Source organism: Numida meleagris, chromosome 4 (genome assembly GCF_002078875.1).
Source record: "Numida meleagris isolate 19003 breed g44 Domestic line chromosome 4, NumMel1.0, whole genome shotgun sequence".
Taxonomy (NCBI): Eukaryota; Metazoa; Chordata; class Aves; order Galliformes; family Numididae; genus Numida; species Numida meleagris.
The window spans coordinates 13,269,523-13,292,980 of NC_034412.1; the positions used below are offsets into that span (position 1 = coordinate 13,269,523).

Genomic DNA, 23,458 nt, shown 5'->3' on the forward strand with positions numbered 1-23,458 from the left:
CTGCAAAACTATGACATATGTTTGGAATCTTCTGGGTAATTAGAAAATCCCATCCTATAATCAATGCTTTGGATGGTGTTTTCTTTTGCTCTGTAAATCTGCAGTAGCAATTGCCTTTGCTTCAGTTTAAGACAGAGTACATAAATCAGATTCACACCAAATAGCTTTCTCTAATTTTTCAGAAGTGCTTTTGTACCTCTACAGTATGAAATGGGTATTAACTCCACTGAATAATACTATGTCATAAATAGGTTGAATCAGAGTCCTCCACTGACTGCCACTGAATAGTGTACTGAAGACAATACAATCAACACCATTTAGTGTTATTAAAAAAGTGTGGAAAAATATGGTGGGAGATTTCTCTTAGTGGGTATTCTTCAAAACTCCCTTTAGCTTATCTGAATATGTGGTGCTGCTCTTGCTAGAAACCCTGCAGTCTTTTTTCTCTTGTAGAATTAATGTCTAGGAGACAAAACTTTCATCAGTAAGAGAAGCATCTAGCCAGAAACTTTTAAAAATTGATTGAAAGTAAAAAGTGTCACTAAGTTGGTTTGCTGTCCTTTCTCTTTGGCAGATATAAGGTTAAATACTGAGTTTGTTTACAAATGAAAGAATAATTTTATGCCATTCACCATCTGTGCAGCATCACAACATTATCACACACACTAGCATCATTCAGAATGCTATGAAGTCAAAGTTGTAAAGGTATGTATCTTAGCTTCTATGCTGAGAGGTACTGATACTTGGAAACACTTAAGCAGCACTGCTGTATGATGCTTCATTCTGTTAGTGCATCACTTATTAAAAGTAGATTCTCTTGAATATGAGCAAATGATATCACAATTTGGCTCCATAACACTGAAATAAATCATTGGTTATCTAGTGTATTATTCCACTAAATATCCATATAACATACAGTCACAGACATCATTCCATTATTCTTGTTTTAATCCTGCTATGCTTTCAAATGTACTGTGAAGGATGGAAACTGCAGTACTAACTTTTCTAGCATGGAAATGTAACTCGATCTTTAAGTTTGGGAACATGAAACATTCACATTTGGCAACAGTGATTCTGATACCTACCGATAGATTGCAGAAACGCTACTCAAAATTGACAGGGCTTACACTTATGCTATCACTCGATCAGCAAAAGCAGAGTAGGGAAGCAGCATTTGTAAGGCTGCTTTGTGCCAGATTGCACACCATGTCAAAAATCTATTTGAGTCCTTGTGTTCTTGCATTATAACCAGCAGATTTTCAGCTAGAGAAAAGTACAGAAAGTATGTAATTTAACTGACCTCGCCTCTGTAGAAATTGATTCAGATCAGAGGATGAAACTATTGATGCTTTGACTTGGGGAGGCCACTTCCCTTTTTCTTCTCTTTCCCAAATGAGATGTATCAGTGATTCATAAGGACTACTGCAAAATTTGAACTGAAATGTGAATGACTTGTTTAGGAAGGGTCTAAATAGCATAGAAAAATTGCACAGCTCAGAATTAAAGACATTTATGAAAATGTCAGATAGGAGTACAGTGTAGGTTGAATTTTAGCTACTTAAAAAAAAAATATTTTAAAAGAGGCCTATGGAACAGAAGCCCCAATTACATATTCCTCCTGGAAAGGTTGTCAGGGGAGGAAAACTTCTTCACAATTATTGACTATAATTACTATAAAAACAGTAAGTATTGATAATAAATACATTTTCTGAAACTGGGTTACTGGAAAATCTTTTCATCTGTTGTATATGATGAAACAGTACAGAAGGAACTTTGTTGTGTTACCATTTGTGCAATAATTACTCATGGCACAAAATCATGTGGAAGCTGTGGCTTCAGCTAATTCTCAACAACTCTAATACTAAAACTGATAGATTAGATAAATCTAACCCATAAATTGGTTTCATTGGACATTACATGTGTAACTTTTGAAATGTTAATGTTAAGCAATAAAACTGAAAGGAAAGACATTGTAATTTTTAATGTGTTTGTGCAACAGCAATGAAAAGCAAGCAGCTGCTGTTGTGGATGATGGTTGCCATAGCAATACCTTGCCATAGTCACTTAGAGATTCATTTGCAATAATAGTGGCTTTCCTAAAGAAGAATGTAAAAGTTGCCAACAGCATTGATGTGGTTTCCTGTACTACAGATTTTCACTATTTACAATAAGGTGGACAGTTACCACTGAAGGAACATGACGGAGTAAATTAGAGAGTTGGTTGCTGGTTGTTTTTCCAGTGATAGAATAGAATATCCTGAGGTGGAAGGGACCCATAAGGATCATTGAGTCCATCTCCGGCTCCACATGGGACCACCCATATCCAATACATCATGAATGTTTTTGGCTATGAGAATGTTTGTTATATATAAAATTCTAGATTCTATTAAAAACAACCCTCAGAAAGATGGCATTGCCCCAGTCCCAACAGCTGTCCAGCACATACATCCTACTCAGTGCATGGGGAAACTGATAATCGTTAACGCTGCATGAAGCTTCCACAAACACGCAGCATGCTTGCAGAAGGGACTACAGTGTGCAGAACGTTCAGGTAATCTCTAATTACTGCCAGCCCTCAGGTGCAGTATTCTCTCATTTATAAATGAAATACTACACAGCATATCAGGACCTCCTGTTCTTTAGCAGTCCCCAGGCTCTCTGGATTATGAATCGCTGCCATCGAAACTTTCACATTCATCACCACGTGACTTAGAGTAATTCTGGGGAGCTTTACTCAGCGATAATTCCTCAGCTCACAACATGACCACAGAGCAACCAGAAGCCTGGCTGTGCCTATAGCATCTCTCTTGAGATTGCTGCTTCTACATATTAAGCTATTAGCAGGGTCTTTTTTTAGGAAAAAAAACAAAACAAAACAAAACAGGAGAATGGAGCAGTTTGTCTGCTTGGGTAACTAAGCCCCTTCTCCCAGGAGGCAGCAGGCAGGCCCACCAGCTGAGCACAACAGTGATTTTGGTCAGACTTCAGCCAAAAAATAACACAGCGGGCCCACTGTGCTGCTGCAGCCCTGGCTCCGGGGCTATTTCCTCGTGCACCCCTCACCTCCTGCCCCATCCTGCCCTGCACAGAGGAAGGGCTCCTTGCTTGCAATCTGTGTAATTAATTATAAAACAATCATTTGAAATCATTAACTTCAGGCTCAGGATAATTCATTGATTCCAAGTTAATGGCCAATCAGTAATTTTGGTACAGTCTTATCAGGTTTCTTTGTGTATTAAACAACACAAAAAGAATACCTTTCAGGATTGAATTTCTATGCCATGAAAGTTCTGATTACTATAAAATAAAACTTGCAAATTTATTAATGAATGGTACATGGGAAGAAAAAGTAATAATAATTAAAAAAAAACCCTCCCAATAATTTATCAAGTACTTATACATAGAACTAAACAAAATCCATCTATTGGTAAAGGTAGCAAAATTTCTGCACTGAAAGCAAAGGTCTTATGTCTTTATGGAAAACTGTTGTGCAAAGTTTGAAGATTAAAACATACAATAATTCTTTGTGAGGTTTTAAAATTACATGAGAAAAAAGTATAAATAGACTTCACACAATAACTAAAACACTGCAGCCTTATTGTTACACCATTATAAAGAACAACCTGCATGAAATCAGAATAAAGATAGATGTTGACTTTTAAGGAAAAAAAATAATGCTCACCCTTGATTTATACTTGAAGATGTGGGGAAAGGAGAATTTAAAAATTCTTTTGTCGATTTTGATGTTCAAGTTCAGTGCTGTAATCAGCAAATGTGCATGTCATGATGATAAAGCACATTTGCTTGATGTTGATTCAGCAAAATAACTTATAATGTTATTCAGCTGTTCTAAGCATAATAATATTTACCAATTAAAAGGAAAAAGAAATTGAGGGAAAAATGCCAAGCTGCTCAAGGCAAAAATTGTACAGAGCAAGTATTTGTGTTATGTTTCTGCGTGTACTGTTGTGTTATGTGCACAGACTTCAAGCCATTTAAAAATGTGCTGATTATTTACAGAAAAAGCAACCTTGTTGCTTATTTATCATTTCTGCTTGTACTCTAAGCAGGAATTAAAATTGTATTAAAATACCAGTTTCCTGCAGTTGAGTAAAGAAGGATACTCCCTCCCACTTATCATACAATAGATTATTGTAGAACACCTTTTGGGTAATATTCTTCCAGAACCACATGCTCACTTCATTTTGCTGTACGGTAAGCAGTACAACGTAGTAAAATAGTTTTTGATTCTGCTGAACGTAGAATACAGAACAGAGGTTATGCTACATATTCTCAGGCAGCTGTGAACAGCATCCCTTTCTCTTGGTCTCTAAGAGAACTGGAACGGATGGTTGAATGGACAGGTAGATAACACAACCTAATCATATATCCAGATTTCTTCAAGTAGGTACTTTTTTCCGATGAGAGATCAAATCTGAAAGATGCCTGAGGATATTGAATATAGATATCTGAAGATATTCTCCAGTGAGGCAAAATACTCAGGAATTTCAGCCATTCCTGTGGTGCATGCTTCTGAATGACATCTGTGCAGTAAATCTGAGGCATAGAATGGAAATAAGTGAACTCTGATTATGAACGTGCAGAATTTACAATAGTTGTTCTTCCTGGCACGTCTTTCAGACTTGTCTGGTTAAAAGTCATGATCATCCCTATTTTGAAAGCTGCAAGGTGGTTATGTGATTCACTGTGGAAATGAATCTATGAAGGACAATTTAGAAAACACAGTGGGACACTCCACATCCATTATCTGCAAGGAGTTTGAGATAGCTGTCATTTTGGACAGCTGCTCATTCTGTAGTTTGAAGAGCTCAGAATTAAGTACCCTAGTAAGCCAGAGTATGTTATCAGTCCTTTGCATAGAGTTGTTGGATTCCAAATAGCTTAAATTTGGGACGGTTGTTTGCTTTGTCTTTATGGAGAGAAAATGCTTGGATCTGTCCAAGTCTTTTAAATCGCTGTGCTAGATACTTACTGAAAGTCATCTCCGCAGCCACACAGACTGTGATTTTTGTGACACCTATTGATGCATCTGAAAACAGTGGGAATATATGATGTCAGCTTACATTAAAGGTCTATGCCTAACTCCAACACAACGTTGTTATGGAAGATTTTAAAAAAATAGCTATATGAGCCAGCAATAACACATACATATTAGAATGACACTTCATAACATGGAGCAAACTGAGACTTTACTGCTGAGCTACTGTGAAGACCTGTGTAACTACATTAACCTGCTGTGTCAGAGAACTTCACGCACTTGCTCTCTGCCGATGGTCTGTATTTTCATTCCAGTCACTGGAATCTGTGATGAATTACATTGTCATATATAATGAAGTCTTCACAGAAAAACTACTGTAGTTTATTTTGAACTTAAAAGAGAGAAGGCAACTCTAGAAAAACATAATTTGAATTGTGTATATTATAGTGCATTATCTAGTTTTTTTTTCATTCCCCTGCATCTTGAAAAAGATTCCCCTCCCCCCTTGAAATGGAACACTCACAAATCATTCTTTATGAGAGTTACAAGCTACATAAATTAGTCCTGAATAGTTTCTCTACCAAGTGCTCTCCCTCCTTTGCTTTTTCTTACTAAATTTGCCTCAGCTTTTTTCACTTTACAGACTTAAGCAAAATTTATCAATCTGAATTAGAGCTACACTATGTAAAAAAGGCAGCCTTCCTTTATCTCTCAGAAAGACTCCTCCAAAACTCCTATGAATACCAGTGTAGCTCAGAACAAGTTTTCTGATTTTAGAAATGGCAGATTTAATTAATTATGGATTTGCAGTGCCACTTCAGAGCACTACATTGCTGAATAAAAAAAATTAGTTAACTTATTTAAAAGAAGATTTGTACTTAAAAATGATGTTTTGATCTAGTAAAGACTAAAACGTTTTATTATTCAGAAGGATCAAGCTGTTTCACTATAACAGAGCACTTCAAGCTTGAGAAATAAGAATCAGGAGTAAAGTAGAAAACAAATGTTAATTCAATATATTTATTTATATCTGGATTTTTTTTTTTTTGTGATGTAATAGATAAGTTAGCAAAGCACTGGCAGAGGTTGCCCAGAGAGGTGGTGGATGGATGTCCTGTCCCTGCAGACATCCAAAGTCAGGCTGGACGGGGTTCCAAGCACCTGAGGAGCTGTAGGTGTCCCTGTTCATTGCAGAGGGTTGGACCAGATGGCCTTTAAGGGTCCCTTCCAACTCAAGTGATTCTATGATACTGTGAAGTTACACAGTAAAAGTTCGAAGAATAAAAAACCCACTGCCAGCATGTAAAGAGGACTGAGCATGTTTGAGTGCTGAGTTTGGAGCTTACATCCAGAAAAAGTCTGTTCAGCTTTAAGGATCTATTCTTGAAAAGTATCATCAGTCTGTGTGCCCATACTGAAGACTTGAGTTAGGGTAAAGTATATGTACCTGTAGAATATATATGCATATAAATAAATAATGTATATATTTGTTTCGTAATAAAAACCACTCGTTTTGGAGACTAACTCTTTCTGACTGGATGATCTGACCCTACAACAGCATTTAACGAGACTGGGCATGCGATGGATGCGATATGGTGGATGCAATATGGCCATGTCTGACACACCCCCAGAGGTGCTCAAGCACTGTAGATATTTAGCTTAGTGGCAAAATTTGTACACTGGACATCTGGAAGATGTTTTTACAGATATCAATGTTTATAAATATCTAAAGCGCAGGAGTCAAATGGATGGGGCCAGGCTCTTTTCAGTTGTGTTCAGTGACAGGACAAGGGGGCAATGGGCAAAAACTGGAACATGGGAAGTTCCATACAAACACGAGAAAGAACTTCTTTACTGTAAGGGTAACAGAGCACAGGAACAGGCTGCCCAGAGAGGTATGGATGCCTTCCTGTGCAACTTATCGTAGGGAACCTGCTTTTGCAGGGCACTGGACTTGATGCCCTCCAGCGGTCCTTTTCAACCCCTATAATTCTATAAATTACACACATAAATGGCAAAAGAGTACACAGGGAGTGTGCTACCAGAAAAATACAAACTTATTTCCAATATTCTACATACTTAAATCATGGAAACGAAGTCACTGGAAAACAGCACTCTGCTACACTTTGCTAATGATCACGTATCCCTTCTGCACCTCTGAGAGTGAACAGCTAACACGAAAGTCTGCTTTCAGTTGGGAGAGTTAAAACAGCATTGAAAGAGGTTAAGACTTCCATCTTTTTTTCGTTCGCAGCCTCTTTTCCTCCGTTCAGTGTCAGCTCTGCACTCGGGACGCTGCCAGCACACCGCTCCGCGCACGGAGGGTGCTGAAGGCGCTCGGTCTCCGCGCTGAGTTCTGCAGAGCCCTGACCGGAACGCGACAACCTATGGGTTCTTCCCTCCACACAGGGGTGGGACAAACGCACGTCCACGGCTCGGGCGGGCAAGTGGCACCGCAGCCTTTGGCGGAGAACTGCCAACAGCTCGACGCCCGTCCTGCGGCCGCAGCAAACCGAACCTTCGCGTGCTGTCCGCTGTGTAAAGCACAGCGTTGTATCGCTGTTCCGTCGCACGAGCATCACTTCAGCGCTCCCGTCACCAACAGCACCGTCTGCCGGTGCCGCCCCCTCAGGGCGAGGTCCCGGCCGGGCGGGAGGGGCGGCGATCCCCGAGGCGCCGCTGAGCGGCAGCGCCGAGCCGCGGTGGGCGGGAACGGCGCGCGCGCCCGCTGCGCTGCGAGGGGCGGGCGGGGCCGCGCGGCGATGCGAACTGCGCCGTTCCGGCCGGGCTGTCCCCCGCGGGCGGATAGCGAGCGTCTCTCACTGGGACCGCAGCCGACAGCGACAACCGACACGGCGGCCACAGCGCCGAACCCTCGACCCCGACCCGGCCGGCGCAGAAAGGGGGAGGGGCGGGAGGGCGGAGACAGGAGGGGCGCTCGGCCCCGCCCCCCGCCCCCCGCCCCTCCCTCAGCGCGCGCACGGCCCCGCGAGCCCCGCCTCCCGCCGTCAGCGAGAGCGCGCGAGGACGGGACGTCACGTGCAGCCCCAGGTGGGCGGGGGCGGAGGCGGGAGGAGGCCCCGCGGGAGGGGCGGCGGGAGGAGGCGAGCGGCGGCGGCGTTGGCGGGGCTCCTCCCTCGGGGGCGTGGCCTCATTCGGGGGCGTGGCCTCGCGGGCCGGCGGGCCGCTGGCGCCTCCCCCTCTCCCCTCCCCTCCCCCCGCCCGCCGTCCCCTCAGTAACTTGGCCGCCTTTTATCGGGCGAGCGGCGAGGCGCGGAGTTTAGTGGTGCCGGAGCCGCGGCGCGGAGGAAGGGAGGGCGGCGGGGGCCCGGCGCGGCCGGGACGATGCTGCGGCTGGTGTCGCTGAAGTTGGGGCGGCTGTACCGCTACGTGAAGCTGGCGGTGCTGGGCAGCCTGGCGGCGGCGCTGGTACTGAACACGCACTCGCTGCTGGCCTCGCTGCAGCGCAACGAGCTGGCGGAGCGGCGCTTCCTGCAGCTCAATAAGTGCCCGGCCTGCTGGGGCACCAGCTGGTGCCGCAAGTTCCTCAACGGGCAGCTGCGCCTGGAGAGCTGGGGCCGCCTGCGCCTCTTCGACTTCTTCAACGTGAAGAACGTGTACTTCGCGCGCTACGGGGAGCCCCGCGAGGGCAGCCGCCGCGTCGTGCTCAAGCGCCTGGGCTCGGCGCAGGAGCTGGCCGACATCGACGCCAAGATCTGCCGGCGCGCCACCGGCAGGGGGCGCTGCGACCTGCTGCAGGCGCTGCACGCCACCGAGTTCGCCAGCCTGAACGGCGACGTGCGGCTGCTCACCCCCGACGCCGTGGAGGGCTGGTCCGACCTGGTGCACTGCCCCTCGCAGCGCCTGCTCGACCGCCTGGTGCGCCGCTACGCCGAGACCAAGGACTCGGGCAGCTTCCTGCTGCGCAACCTGAAGGACTCGGAGCGCATGCAGCTCCTCATCACCCTCGCCTTCAACCCCGAACCGCTGGTGCTGCAGGTGAGCGGCCGGCAGGCGGGAGGGGAGGCCGGGAGCGGCCGCTGGGGCAGGAGCGCCTCGGGGCTTCGTTCTCCCTCTCCTCGCCTGTCTGAGCCCGGGGCTGGGAGCGGGGCTGGGTGCGGGGCGGCACGGCGGGGCCGGGACTGCCGGCGGCGGCGGGGGCTGCGTGGCGTAGTGCTGCTGTGCTCGCCTTGTACGAAACTCACCCGTGCTGTCTTGTTCTTCTCTGAGCTAAATACAGATCTTGCGTTTTTAACAGTAAAAATGTGTATTTCGCAGCTGAAAGCTAGAGCGACAGATAAGATAGCGTTCCCTTCTCGGCAGCTGGGCTTCCTGCGTTGTTTATTTAAGAGCACTGGTTAGGTGCTCTTACACACTGGTAGGCAAATATGTGTACTTTAGTACGTCATCTATGTTTTGTATTTCGTTCCTATTTTTAGCTCAGAAGTTTATCACATACCACTGGATTCTGTGGCTCTGCTCAGCTGCTGCTTTTATGTCCCTGCTCATGTCTGGCGGCCTCCCCTTGCCTTATATTTTAGCTTTTAGCTCTGTCAGGGAACACCCTTAGTGCACACGCTGGACTCAGAGCTGTCCTGACTGCTGAGCTGCCTGTGTTTCTATCTGATGTATTCCAAAAAGAATATTCGCCTGTATGTGTGAGAGCATCACTGCGTGACTGTTTCTCTAGTGAGAAAGCCAAAAAACTTCCAGTGCTCAAAAAGCACGGCTGCAGGCTTTGCCTCCAGTACCTTCATTTATTGGCTCATTTCTAGAGAGTGCATTTATGAACTGTGCTTAATTGAAAATATATTTCAGGGTAGCATGCCCTCTTCCCTTCAGCCTTTCTATCTACAGCACTTGGTTTGTTTTTCCCAAGGTTCCCAGCTTGCTTTTCAGGGCACGAAAGGCACAATGTGTTGGTAGCTGCTCCTGAGCACAGTAAGGAAACTCCACATAAAAAGAAAATGCAAATTGCCTTACTTTGCTGAGAGTATTTGGAAATGATTTGGGAATCACATTGTGGCTGCATTTCATACAACTTAGGGTGTTGATTTTGTGCACGTGTTCCAGCACAATGATCATACACCTAGATGTCTGAAAAAGCTGTGTATGCTTCTTCATAGTTTGCAAGGGCATTGCAGTCTTTGGAGACAAAGGAGATGGCATAGTTGTGTCGCTGACTGTTGTGGGCTGGATCTCAGGCAGTGGGCAGCACTGGTTCGTTTATGTCAGCTCTTCACTGAGGTGTAGATGAGCCTTGAGGTTTTCAGGCAAATCTATTGAAGAGATGAAAAACCTCTGGATGTGGAGCTTAACGAGTGCTTTGCTCACCATTTGTCTTACTGAAGATGCTGCTGAGAGCAGAGCAGGTCACATTGTTGGGAAGCAAGGCAGTCCTTGCCAGTCCAGTGTGGTACAGTTCTGTCACCTCTGTGAAACACTTCTCATTTGATTAGAGTATTGGAAATGTTGATGGGTGGGTGTATCTTGGAAAACGTTCTTGGGCAACTTCAGACCAGCTTTGTGTGTTGCAAGACTTCGTAAAGTTAATGTGTTCTGCAGAGGAGCATTCAGCAGCTTTGATGATGTGTGCTGAAGGCTTGAATGCCTTCTCTCAATCAGGAATAAAATATCTTACATATATAGACCCGAATCCATTTTTCTCATTTATGCCGTATGTCACATACAGCTTCTTTCTCAGCCTCTACCAAGACTGTGCATTGTGCATGGCTCCATGTTAAGCAGCTACTGCAACAACAAGGTGCACGGTGCTCTATGTGAGAGGTTATTTTCCAGAAGTGATGAATGACTGAGGAGTTTGCTTCCATTTATACATAAGATATGTGAAACCCTTCATGGCATACTTTCTGTGTGATTGATGAAGGCAGATACTGGCATGGGAATGAGATCAGAGGCTTCTTCTAAAAGTCAGCTCCTTCCAAGAGAGCAAACCTGAATGATGTTGAGTGCTTTAAAGTTGTGTGTTATTTAATTTTAGCCCTAACCAGATAGACAGTGACTGAAAAGTTGCCTTACTCGTCTATCAGAGCTAGTGACTTTGGGATTTTTTCATCAGAAACTGTTTTTACTCAGAGACTGGGATGTGAACTTAAAGCCTAAAGTTTGGAGCATGGTCGCTCCTGAGTGGCAGCGCTCACGGAGCCCTATGGTCACAATTGATGTAAAGTCTTTCCTGGTGTAAGTTGCAGTTGGCTCTGTAACCTCACCTGACAGAAGAGCTTGACATTCTTCTGTTGTAAGGCTGCGGGCGGTAGTAAAACATCACAGTCTTGTGTAGATTACTTACTCCAGTCTTAAGATATGTATTTTTCATGGCTTTCGTGTTAACATTTGTTAAGCAGTTATATATGTGTATTCAATGAAGAATAAAGCCCCTTCTGGCATTCTGCTTCCTAGAGCAGATGGAAGGGCTACTTGGCACAGTTTGTCTTTCCTTTGTATTAAGTTATTATTTTTTTTACTTTTGTAGAATCTCGCTAAACTAGTCTCCCACCTTTTTTTAATCTGAATTCACATTTGAATAAAATGAGCTGTATATGAAGGGCTATACATGAAGCTTTTTAAAACTGAGCATGTGAATATTGAGTTCCTGTTTTAATCAAAATCTGACACACCTGAAGCAAAAGTTAATGTAAACACGGGCAACTTATTCAAACAAAAGCAACGCCTCAACTTGCTTCTGTTCCCTTCATTCAGTGGAAGGCAGGGTGTTTCAAATAGGAGTTGGTGGGAAAACGAGATTTATGTATGGCACCTGATTCATAATGGAATGGGATGACTGTGAGGCTCAGGGAGTTGCAAGTATATGATGCCTGAAGCTGCCTTGTGAAGGAACAGCAAACTTTAAAAATACGTGGGGTTAGAGCTGGGGTGCACTGTATTTGCTTCTTGCAGACGTCACGGAAGCAGGCGCAGTGTGCGGAGGCTTATCCTCCCCAATGGCACTTGATAAACCACTCAGCCTGCAGCTTCCCTCTTAAAAACTGTAGCAGAGAAACTTTGTTCCCTTTTCTTAACCATGACATGACTAACAACAGGTGCTTGAGTGCAACTTCATGAAGTAGTGTGGTTAATTGTTGTTTTCTCTGGTAACTAGAAACATAATCATACTGTTAGCCAGAAACATTCTCTGACTATTGTTACACTGTACAGAGGCAAAGATTGTTGTTCAGTCTTCTGACTCCAATAAAAATATAAAAAACAGTTTTTGATTCCTAACAAGATTATTATTTTTTTTTTTTCCAAAAAGCAAGGCTGTTCAGTGCTCCTGCACTGGTATTTATTAGCCTCCCAGTGCCCTGTTGAGAGCTGCTGTGGCCGTCTGACAACTTGGGGCTGTTGTTCGGCTGCTGTGTTGCTCTCCCCACGGGGTGAGCAGGGAGCACGCGTTGTCTCACACGCAGAGCCCAGCGACAAGATTCTGAGCTCTGTTCTGAGACAAAGAGGAGAAGAGAAAGGCAGAGCAGAGTGCTCAGAAAACGAACTGGTGTAACTGATGGAGCACTACTGCTGAGCTGGGAAATTGCTTCTAAGCTAGAAAACTGTGATTTGGGTGAAAATGGGTGTTTGTCTAAGTAAGATTGCGTGGCGAGCTGTGAAGGATGCTTTACTCTTCTGCTATCAAAACTGAACCATGTGTTTTCTTAACTGCTGTGGCCTCAGTGCAGTTTGGGCCAGTCCTGCAGTGCTGCCTCACCAGGTGCACGGCTAACAGGACAGCAGGTTCGCTTTGCTTTCAAAGGATACTCGCTCTATGCTCACTTTTGAAGTTAAAAGTAAATAAAATGCTTGTAAGTTATATGTGGGGTGGGTTTTTTGTTGCCTTTTTTAAATTTACAGCTCTAGAAGTTGGCTGTGAACTATAGGCAGAGTGCATTTCTGCAGCTTTTTCTCAGACTCTGCAGTAGCTGTAGGCTGCCTACTGCGGTTCTGGTCTAACTGTTGCTGCAGTGCCATCCAGCTGTAATTCCTGGCGCCTTTCAAGCTTTCTTCATGGCTGAATTTTGGTGTTTTTTTGACAGATAATTACTATGTTAAATACCAACTAGTGGTTTCAAGGCACTTATCCATGCTACCTTGTGCGTCCTATAGTGAACTTCCGAGCATCTGATTTATTTCGTGGCTCATACAGATATTTTGACACAGTAGTGCTTGGTCTTTAGTATTTAAAATAAAATCACAGAATCCTTAAGATTGGAAAAGACTACTAGGGTCATGTTGTCCAGCCATCATCCCAAACCCACCGTGCCACCAGCTGTGTCCTTCAGTGCCACAAATGTTGAACAGTGAGTCACACTCAAATGTACTCAACCGCCATGGGAACTTCAGACAAACATTAAATTATGTAGCAGGTAGTTGAGTAGTAAATTGTCTTTGTTACACTCACTAGCAGTCACAAATACATTTGAATACAGATCATCTAAGATGCAAATTGTGGCACGACAGAAGATAGTGTCTTTTTTTTTTTTTTAAGACTGCTTTTTAGCCTCCTTTAGATCTGAGAAGTTTCATTGTGCAGTCTGGTCTCCAGGTCTGCATGGCTCCAGAGCTGTGCTTATTTGCCTTGGTGACTAATATAAGCACTACTTCTGTTTACACTGCAAAATCAACAGTACTTTGTGAGAGAGAACTAATTCTTTTCCTTTAGAGGAGAAGCATATTGCTCTGCTGGCTGTGCCAGCTCATACCTGGGCAAGCGCAGCTTAGAGAGATAACTCTAGCCAAGGTGTTATGGAGAGGTCGCTTTGCCATCAAGATCTTCAGAGTAATGGCAAGCAGGAAGAAGATTCCCCACTGTGTTGTGTATTTGCATCTATTTTATCAATTTCATCATATTTAAGGTGTAGCTCTTTGTGTATGTTACTGTCTTTTTTCAACATGAAACTCAACTTTATATGAAAATGGGTAGTGATGTACAGTGTCTTCTAGAGTACTTCTGAAAATGAGAAGCTTTTTTTTTTGTGCTACAGTAGAACAATAGCTGAAGATCTCAATCGTCACAAACTGTTTTGGCTTTTTTTGGAGACTTGATTATTAAGGTGAATTATACGCTTGATTGTGATAACTGTTATTCTTTATGTGTTTAATTCGGTGAGGCTTTGTGTTATTGTGGACTACAATGGGCCTTATCAGCGTCAAGCTGCTGAGCCTTTACTGCAGGATCTAATTCACAGCCGTGAGCATTCAAAAGCAGTGGCAGGTTTGTATATCTTCTTGTGTGCAGACAGATGGAAGCGAGGAAGACAAATGCATTAATCGTGTGCTTTATGCTCGAGTGAAATGATAGATTCACCATATTAATTCTCAATATTTCTTCTTAGACTATGGCTTTTTTGTTTTCTTTTTTTAAAGACATAAGTGCAGTATTATTCTTTGAGGAACAAAGTACCCTTTGTTCTTTGGCAGGCCTTGTTCAGTTTTGCTTAGTGAGATGTAGATACTCTATTCAGGGCATGGAAAAAACTTTGTGATGGGTGTCACTGGGAATGAGGGTGTCAGGAGTTTTGTCATATTTACTGTTTTCCATCTCTCTGTTAGAAGATTATTCGTATTGCTGTATGAATAGAGTAAGATGACAGTTTTAATGAGGGAGAACTGCTAAGCTACTTGTTTGTAGGTTTTTTTATACGGTGCTGTATTTTTAAACACTTTGGATGTAATTGTGGTTTTCATGGCATTTATGTGTGTATGTTCAAAGATAAGATGTCAGTGAGTGCATTGGAATTGTAGATTAATTTATCAGATAGCTGTTTCTGGTGAGCAAGAGCGTATTTAATGTTAATTGTCAAATACAATTTTTTATGTCTTCAAATAGCATATTCAAGTACAAAGTGATCTAATCAAATATTTACGCTACTAGTAACTTGAGAATTAAAGTGAAATCTATGTTGTCTGTAACTGTACCGAAGTCTGGCTGCTGTTTATTATGCTTCTTGTTTCTCAATGCAGCTTGTTCATGGAAGCAGTGTTTAACAACCATACAATTTTGTGTTTGTATCTTGCTGGCTTTCAGAATGGTAATACATCTTAAAAGAGAAGAAAAAAGTTACTGTGATGTTAAATGGAAATATGCTTTCAAAATAAAATAGCACAAAAAGTTAAAAATCTCTACTTACAAAGCAACAGATCTGCTCTTCAACTGATATTCCTGTCAAATTCATGGAGTGAATATAAAAGTACTGAATGGGGCACTTGTACATATTTTTATCCCCTTCTTCGGCTACTGGCTTGGGTAATGAAGTGTAGATGCGGCTGTTACGTGCCAGTTGGAAGGGAGCCAAAGCGGAGATGTTGTTTGTACATGTGCAGATGTTGGCAGCATTCCCTGTACTTCTGATGTCAAAAGATCTTTTTGTTGCCACAGAGTTATAAATACATCTGTGTAACGGTACGGCACACAGTATTGTTTGGGAAGCTCATTTCTAAATAAAACTACTCCAAGAATTTATCCTGTAAGAGGAAGTTTAGCGTATGTAACACAGGAAGCATAGTAGATGTGTTTTGAAGGTAAGTGTACGTATGTGGATAGTGCTATACTTCTAAAATCTGTTTAATCCATTACATAAATCCCTGCTATTGATGGGAAGTAGTCCTTTTAGCTCTTCCTCTTTTCTGCACCTGGCTATTCAGGCCTGCCTCCATCTGTTTTTTCAGTACTAGCATGATGTGATGAGCTGGATCTGGCTACTGGTCCAACTGAGCATCAGCCCAGCAAGTATCAGCTGCATTGTTTTCCTTGGAAAGCAAAGGAGGGGTTTGAAGTGACTGTACTTGATGGATTAGGAGGAATATGCACCTTTTCCTTCTGGTGGCATGGCCTTTGCTCTTTGTGATTGAACTTGTATTTGGGAAGAGAGGCAAACACAAACAGCAGGACTGGAGTATAGGAAAGGAGAGGGGTAGAAAAGGAGGTAGAGTTGTCCAAAATCATACCTAAAAAAAAGATTTAGGTATAATTGCTGTAGCAGTTGAACTTACTACACTGAGTGCTGCTAAAATGGAACAACATGAAAATTTTGTGTTAATTTGTGTTTTGGGTTAAATCACTTGTGTTGATCGGAGAAGCAAGTCCATTTTCTCCAATTCAGGGTACAAATTTGTTTTTATAAGAGTAATCTACAGTTAGTAGACTTGCATGCTTGCAGGATAGATAAAGGCGGTTTGGGCTTTCTCAATCCTATGCTATCAGGATTTTTCCTGGTTTATACAAGCAGTCAATATTTAGAATTTGCTGTCTTGCCCCTTGATCCCAGTCACTGGAAGGAAAAACTCACTGTGAGTTCCCTACAGGTTATCACTTAGCACCAGCTCCTTCTTCCTTCTTTTTGAGTGAAATGATGTGTACCTTTGTAAGCAATGTCATGTGATGGACAACAGCAGTTTGTATTGCTGGACAATACAAAGATGCATTGGCTTGTTTTGATCCAGGACTGAATATAGTAATGATAAAAGTGCTTGAAATGACATTTTGAAGGCATTTCTTGGTATGCTTTTTCATTATATCGATCTGTTTGTGGAATAAGAAATATTTACTTGTTGGAATGTTACTGGTTTTGGTTTTTTTTTAAACCACAAAATAAAAACCCATTCTTCTAATGGTGTGTGTCACTTGATTTGCCCAGAACTGGTGAATATTTGCATGTAGCTTACCACCTCCATGAGTTTCCCTGAAGCTACAGATGAAAAGCTGAAGGCTGAATAACGTCACCCTTATTGCACAGCAGATTCAGTTAGTGAGAGAGGTTTAATTCTGCTCAATTACATGTTATCATATCTTGAAAGCAATCCTCCTAGCCTTGAACATATCAGATTAGTTCTGTAGCATCCTCAGCACTTTTCATGACTAGGTTCGTCTATGTGAGTAGCACAAGTGATGAAAACAGAGCAGAAGTCCAGATACTTAAGCTTTCAGCCGATTCTGTTACTAACATGGGTTAGACTCCCTTTTGACCAAACAAGAAAGAGCTGTCTTGAAGGCTTCTATGATATTTAAGTGTTAAAGGCAGAATAGATGCTCTTCTTTGTAATGGTAAATAATTATTTCTTCTAAAATTGTCTTCTGTACTTGCCGTTGCAATTGTAGATGTTGACAAAATGGGTTAACTATATATCTTAACTATGATTTTAATTTTTTTGTGGGTACCAGAAATACAAGACTGGCCACGTAGAAGTTTCCTTGAAAATTCTGTAGAGGACGTATTTCTTGAGCCTTGTGGGCACATAGTGGGATTTCCAAATATTTGAAATTAATGTATGTTAGATTCTTAAAGAAGGCCTGAGTGCACAGCATTTAACATTAATATTTTTGTGGTTTCTTCTGATTCATAATAAAGAGGATATCTTTTAAAATGCTAGTCTGCTTATATTGAAGCTTTAGGGCACATTCAGCACAACTGAAATATGAACATGTGCTGTCTTTTTTTATTACTAGTAGTATGCAATTACTGTTTTTCATACTAACATCAAGAAAGCTACTAATGGAGACATCTTGTTTTTGAGATCATTTTATGTGGTTTTGTGTAATACATGTACAGAGTGTACATGTAGGAATTAATGAAGAGGTAGATTGCTAAGGACTACTAGAGGTGTAAAACCCTAATCTTTCTTTTATACCTTAATCTGTTCTGTAATCCCTTCTGTGAAATCTTCAAGTGAGAGGATCCTCAGAGGGAATCCAATCAACTGGGGAAAATGGGAAGGGGGGAAGAGCAGAAATGAGGAGATGCACCTTGGTCGTTCTAATAGGTTATTAAAAATTTAATTGAAAATAGCAGAAGCAAAATCATATGTTCAGGGAGTGTACTTGTGTTAATATAACAGATATATATGAAGTGTCAAAGATGGTTGGTGCAGGTATGTGTATAAATATTCTATATGAAAAGCTTGATAATGTTGTACCAGGTCCTTCAAATCTTTCCTCTCTAATAGTCTAGCAACTTGTCTTGCTCAAATATATTTTGTCATTTTTTTTCTTTTCAAGGGAAACTTAGAAGTATGTGGAAATGAATTTATTGCTCGTGTTGCTGAACATTCACAGGCGTCTCTCCTAGATTTTATCAAACAGCCTATTAAAGTATGAGCTGTTTTGTATTAATTAAAATCTCAAAAAAAAAAATCTTTTTATATTTAGAGTTTCCCATCTGATGAGGGCTGGCCATTTGCAAAGTACTTGGGAGCATGTGGAAGAATGGTGGCTGTCAATTATGTTGGAGAAGAGCTATGGAGTTATTTCAATGCACCATGGGAGAAACGAGTGGATCTGGCCTGGCAGTTAATGGAAATAGCTGAGCAGCTGACAAATAATGACTTTGAATTTGCACTCTACCTCCTTGACGTCAGCTTTGACAACTTTGCAGTTGGACCAAGAGATGGGAAAGTCATCATTGTGGATGCAGAAAACGTTCTGGTAGCAGACAAAAGGTTAATCAGACAGAGTAAGTCTCTTTATCTTCTATTTTTCTCTCCCCTTACCTCACCCGTCCCCATGTTTTTTCTTCTTTCTCTGAGTGCAATATTATGTGTACATGCTTAAAAAAAAAAAGATGGCTTTATAAGTAGACTACTAATTAATAAACTAGCTTTATTCTACAACTGTTACTAATTAGCTTGACCGGTTCAATTTTATGAAGCTTTGAGTTTACCTGAATTTGATTGACATGCACTTTTAAATCTCTAATCTTGTTTAAAAGGAGAAGTTGAGTGGGAAGAGATGTTTTGGTCAGGAGAACAGGAATCAACCAACAGTTGTGTTGATAGGCTGATGGGCTGGCTGGCTGACTTGCCTATCTTAGCAAAAGTAGGATCCTTTTGGCTTTTCCAGGTGTCTGTAAAGATGAAAGTTGGGTTTTTTGTTTTCTCAGAAAAACAAGACAGTCTTACTGCCTCTTTTCCCCGCAGTTACATAGCCTGCTTCTATTTCAGTTGTTCACGTAGGTGCTCTGAAATAATGGAATTGAAGGACTGGGTAATTTTAGTTTTGATGCTGTTTCCGAACTTGAATAGTGAAAACTTGTTCATCTATGTGTTGGCTGTAAAAGCTCAAAGCAGCAGCAGCAGGGGATGTTTGACAAAGTGGTGTTACGTGAGTTTTTGCTTCTTTTGGGCTTGTAGCGAAAACTTTACAAAGCTAAGGGCTGGAGACACTGAACGTGAAACCCTCGGCTCTGCAAAAGCTTATGGCAGTAATCCAAGTGATTCTACTTTGCTTTGGGTATTTTTTGGGTTGCTTTTCTTGTTTGTTTGTTTGTTCACCTCTACCCCCTTAGGTTTGCAAGTAGTTTTCTTTTTACACATTTTCAGAGAGCTTAGATTAAAAAATTGTCTGAGTCCATCAGGAAAACATTTTTATGTATTAAACATTAAGTACGTTTACTTCAGTATTCATGACCGCACAAACATACTTTCTTTTTTTTTCCCTCCCCACTTAATATTAAGTGAGATCTAACTTTTTGTAGCGTGTCTGAATTGCTCAGTCACATATATGGCCAAATGAACCATGAAAAAGCTGGTGGATACATATGTATTGTGCTTCTGATGCTCTCTTCCCACATCTCACTTTGTTTTTTAACCGTCTCCTTATTTCACAGATAAACCTGAAAATTGGGATGTATGGTATGAAAGCAAATTTGATGACTGTGATAAAGAAGCTTGTCTGTCCTTCTCAAAAGAGATTCTTTGTGCTCGCGTCACTGTGGACCACAATTATTATGCTGTTTGTCAGAACCTTTTATCAAGACATGCCACGTGGCGTGGCACTTCTGGAGGACTACTTCATGACCCCCCAGCTGACATAGCCAAAGATGGCCGGCTTGAGGCCTTGCTGGATGAGTGTGCCAACCCAAAGAAGCGATATGGCAGATTCCAAGCTGCAAAGGAACTGCGTGAATACCTTGCACAACTCAGTAACAATGTGAGGTAGTCCACGTTGAAAATCTCTTGCAACGCTGGCTAAAACACCATTGCAGAGACACATACAGTGAAGTCTTGAACTTGTGTGTTCAAAAGAGAAAATGAAGAAGTGAAACTAATTTATCGGTTTTCTAAATACCATAAAGATCTTTATGGTATTGTAATGTTCCTTTGCAAACAGACAAGGTACTTACTGAGTTAAAACTTGAGCTACTATTGACTCTTCTCCTAAACTATTTAAAAGGGAGTAGGTCAAAAAAGACTGTGATAGTTCAGTTGACAGCTTGTGTGTCAAAGGGTACTTTACATAAAACTGCATTAGTATCACAATTTTGTGAAACTGATGTTCTTACTTGGAAAGTCAAGTTAGCCTGGCCTGTTTTAAAGGCCTTTTTCCCGACATGGTCTCATTTTTGTGTTCTGTTTTTTTTTTAAACACCTTGAAGTGGCATTTACTTACAGGTAAATATAGCTGTCTGCGTTGTTTCAAGTTTAACAGGCTCTCATGTTAATGCTGTGCAGTACATTCCTACTGTGAGTGCAGGATTCCCATGTTTACTGTCTAATTTTAGAGGGTTTTACACTGTAGTTTACTATGCTTAGATTTTTTTTAAGGTTACCTTAAACTCAGATGTCATTTGAATTAACATTTGTTTGATGTCTTTTGTAGTTCTGCCATTGGAGATATCACTTCATGTAATTACTGTACAACATTCTTATCCTTAGTGCCAGTACATTCATGTGACTGTTCTTCAGAAAATCATGGTATGAGCAAACCCTTATTTAACAGACATTATTTTAGAATTAAGGAAAGACTAAGATTAAAAAAAAAAAAATCGGTGTGAATTGAAACTGGGGATAGAAGCTTGACTAAAAATAATGATTTGCTATTCCTGAGTAGTTGAGCAAAAACTGAAGAAAATGGTTTTGTCTATTCATTCCTAAACTAATGAATAGTTCCTAATTCCTAACTAAACTTACCCTGAAGCTAATAATTCTTAAAATTCAAATTTCCATGGCTGTTCCTTACTGTCTGAAGAGCTTCTAAAACTATTGCTTGTACTGGAGGAAAGCCCCGATTTGAATAAAAATATGCAGAAAGTTAGCAATTTGTTTCACATCGTTACCAACTCTGTTCAATTCAAGTGTAGTGAAGTTTACTGGATATTCATCTTTTGGTTTACCAGCTAAGTTAATTAAACAATATCCACTCTAGACACATTTTCTTGAACTAAGTTTGACTATTTGCAGTGCAGATAAAAACTGAAGAGGTGTGTAAGTCTGAAGTTGTTCTAATAAATTAGTGTTTTTTTATAAAAACATCAATTCCTGCTACAAGATCTTACTTCAAAGCTTGCTTCTCAATTTATTATTTAATTATTATTTTTTTTTACTACTGCAATGCCTCATTTTCCTGAAGTCATATTCATAAAACACTACTCTTAAGAAAATATATGCATGTTACTTCTGGTAACAGTAATGAAGAAAACTAACATTTCTTAAGTGTGTGTATAAAACAGTGTTTCACGCAAGCTAAAAATTCAGAGCAAGATTGTACGTTTGGTAATTTCAAGAGCCAAGTCAGTGTGCTATTCATACTGCATCAAAAGACTGATGGAAATTGTTGCTTTACCAAATTGCTGCAAATTTAAAGTGAGGGAAATAGCGAGCTCATGGGTCCTTCTTTCTCAAAGCTTAAAAACTATTGTCATCTAAAGATGCAGAATGCTTTTGATTTCTTAATTGAATATTAAAGATACGTTAGCATTCTGAATTCTCACTTTGAATCATCTTTGCTTATATATTCTAATTTCCTCCCTAGCTTTTGTCTTAATTGTTTTCTGAAGTTGGAAGGACCAATGCAAGTTGTGATTTTTCATTTCTGTCCTCCCTTGTTTAAAGTCAGTTTTACATACTTGCTATGACATAAGCTGTCAGAGCATTCATATAATTTTTCATCATGAAATCCACTTACCTGAAGAAGCTAGAATGGCATTAGGTAATACTATACTACCATAAAAGCCTTGACTTAGCACTAAAATTGATTTTATTTTTTTTAATTTTTATTAAACCATCTACCACATTTCCCAGTGAGAGAGTGGAGTGTGACTGTTTAAGTTTTAAAAGAAACAAATACTACCAGCTCTGGTTACTACTTGAGGCAGTTCTGTCACTGCTAGAATGTCCTGTCAGCTTTGGTTTGGGATTTAGTTCCCTCAGAAACAAGTTAATAAAGAAGATTATAAAAGGAATTTGGAACTTAAAAGAAAGGAGGGAAAAAAATAAAACACTACAGGGAAAACATTGTGGAGAGCAATAAATTTTGGTCAGTTTGCACCTATCAGATATTTATTGTACAATAACAATTTATATTTTTAGTCATTGCCCATTATTATTGATGAGCATGGTGAAATATTTTTGAATGAGGTGTTTGGGGTTTGTATGTGCATTACAATTGTCCTTTTGTACTGTAAGTTACTGTTTGATTGGAATATTTTATCAAAACTGTTTCCCTGTGCCTTTATATTACAAGAAAGTTGTTTCTGCAACTTCTAATGATATTAATAAAGAATACTTTAAGAACCTCATCTCAGATGCTTGTTTTCGGATCTGTCAGACTTTTATTTTAAGATTGACTTAGTCTGGGCTGTATTGAAATAGACGAAGCACTCATTCTTTGTAACATTGTAGAATGCTTCATAGTCATCAGTGACAGCAGCTCAGAACGTTATTCTCCCACTCCTTTACTCTTCTAGCAGACTGTTTGATTGAAAGCATAAATGATCTGTCAGAAATTCTTTCCCATTTAAGATTATCGTTAGTAGGACTCATTTTCTTGGAAACAACCTGATAAGCCATACCCTCCTGTTTTATGAAATGAATATTTTCCTATTAAACAAGCTAGTATCTTCCCTCTTTGTTTGAGGAACTTATTTTTCCCCTGCTTTCGAGCAGTTTATGTTGCTACTGACCTTGCTATTTTAGTACATTATTTTAGTAATATAATGTGAATGCATAATTACTTTTGATGCTCCTTATTTACTCTGGATTTTTCATAAAGCATTTGCATTTGAAACTAACACCTGCAGCCATACCAGATCATCTATTCTTTTCTGAATTTCTGTCTGTATAAATAATAGGAACTGTCAAAAATATTTGAGGTTTTGATTTTGGTTGCAGCCCTGCTGTCTCAAATCTTCAAGAACTGCAAACAAGCAAATTGAAACTTGTGAATTTTCTAGCTAAGTTAAGATCATTAAGTCTTAAGAAGAAACTGGCATTAACAAGAGCTGCTTCTTTTTCTTTCAACAGTTTCCAGAGTGTAATATAGTCAGATCCTGCTTGCCTTGAACTTCAAGTCATGCTATTTTCTTTACAGATACTTTTTCATCATGAGCTCACTCAGAATTGTAGGGGTTGGAAGAGATCTCTGGAGATCATCTAGTCCAACTCATCTGCTAAAGCAGGTTCCCTACAGTAGGTTATGTGGGACGGCATCCAGGTGGGTTTTGAATTTCTCCAGAGAAG

At 40.9% G+C, this 23,458-nt stretch overlaps 1 protein-coding gene across 1 annotated transcript; it reads left to right on the top strand.

Moving 5' to 3' along the window:
- C4H3orf58 (chromosome 4 C3orf58 homolog) lies at positions 8,216-22,518 on the top strand. Its single transcript, XM_021395857.1, has 3 exons — positions 8,216-8,998; positions 18,153-18,456; positions 19,609-22,518. The coding sequence occupies exons 1-3, from the start codon at positions 8,345-8,347 to the stop codon at positions 19,938-19,940; spliced, it is 1,290 nt and encodes a 429-aa protein (XP_021251532.1). The 5' UTR covers positions 8,216-8,344; the 3' UTR covers positions 19,941-22,518.

Excerpts from the sequence above, each read along its gene's own strand:
- C4H3orf58 (XM_021395857.1), top strand. The coding sequence starts at position 8,345 with ATGCTGCGGCTGGTGTCGCTGAAGTTGGGGCGGCTGTACCGCTACGTG. Across the intron at positions 8,999-18,152 it reads CCGAACCGCTGGTGCTGCAG|AGTTTCCCATCTGATGAGGG; the intron begins GTGAGCGGCCGG and ends TTTTATATTTAG. Across the intron at positions 18,457-19,608 it reads CAAAAGGTTAATCAGACAGA|ATAAACCTGAAAATTGGGAT; the intron begins GTAAGTCTCTTT and ends CTTATTTCACAG.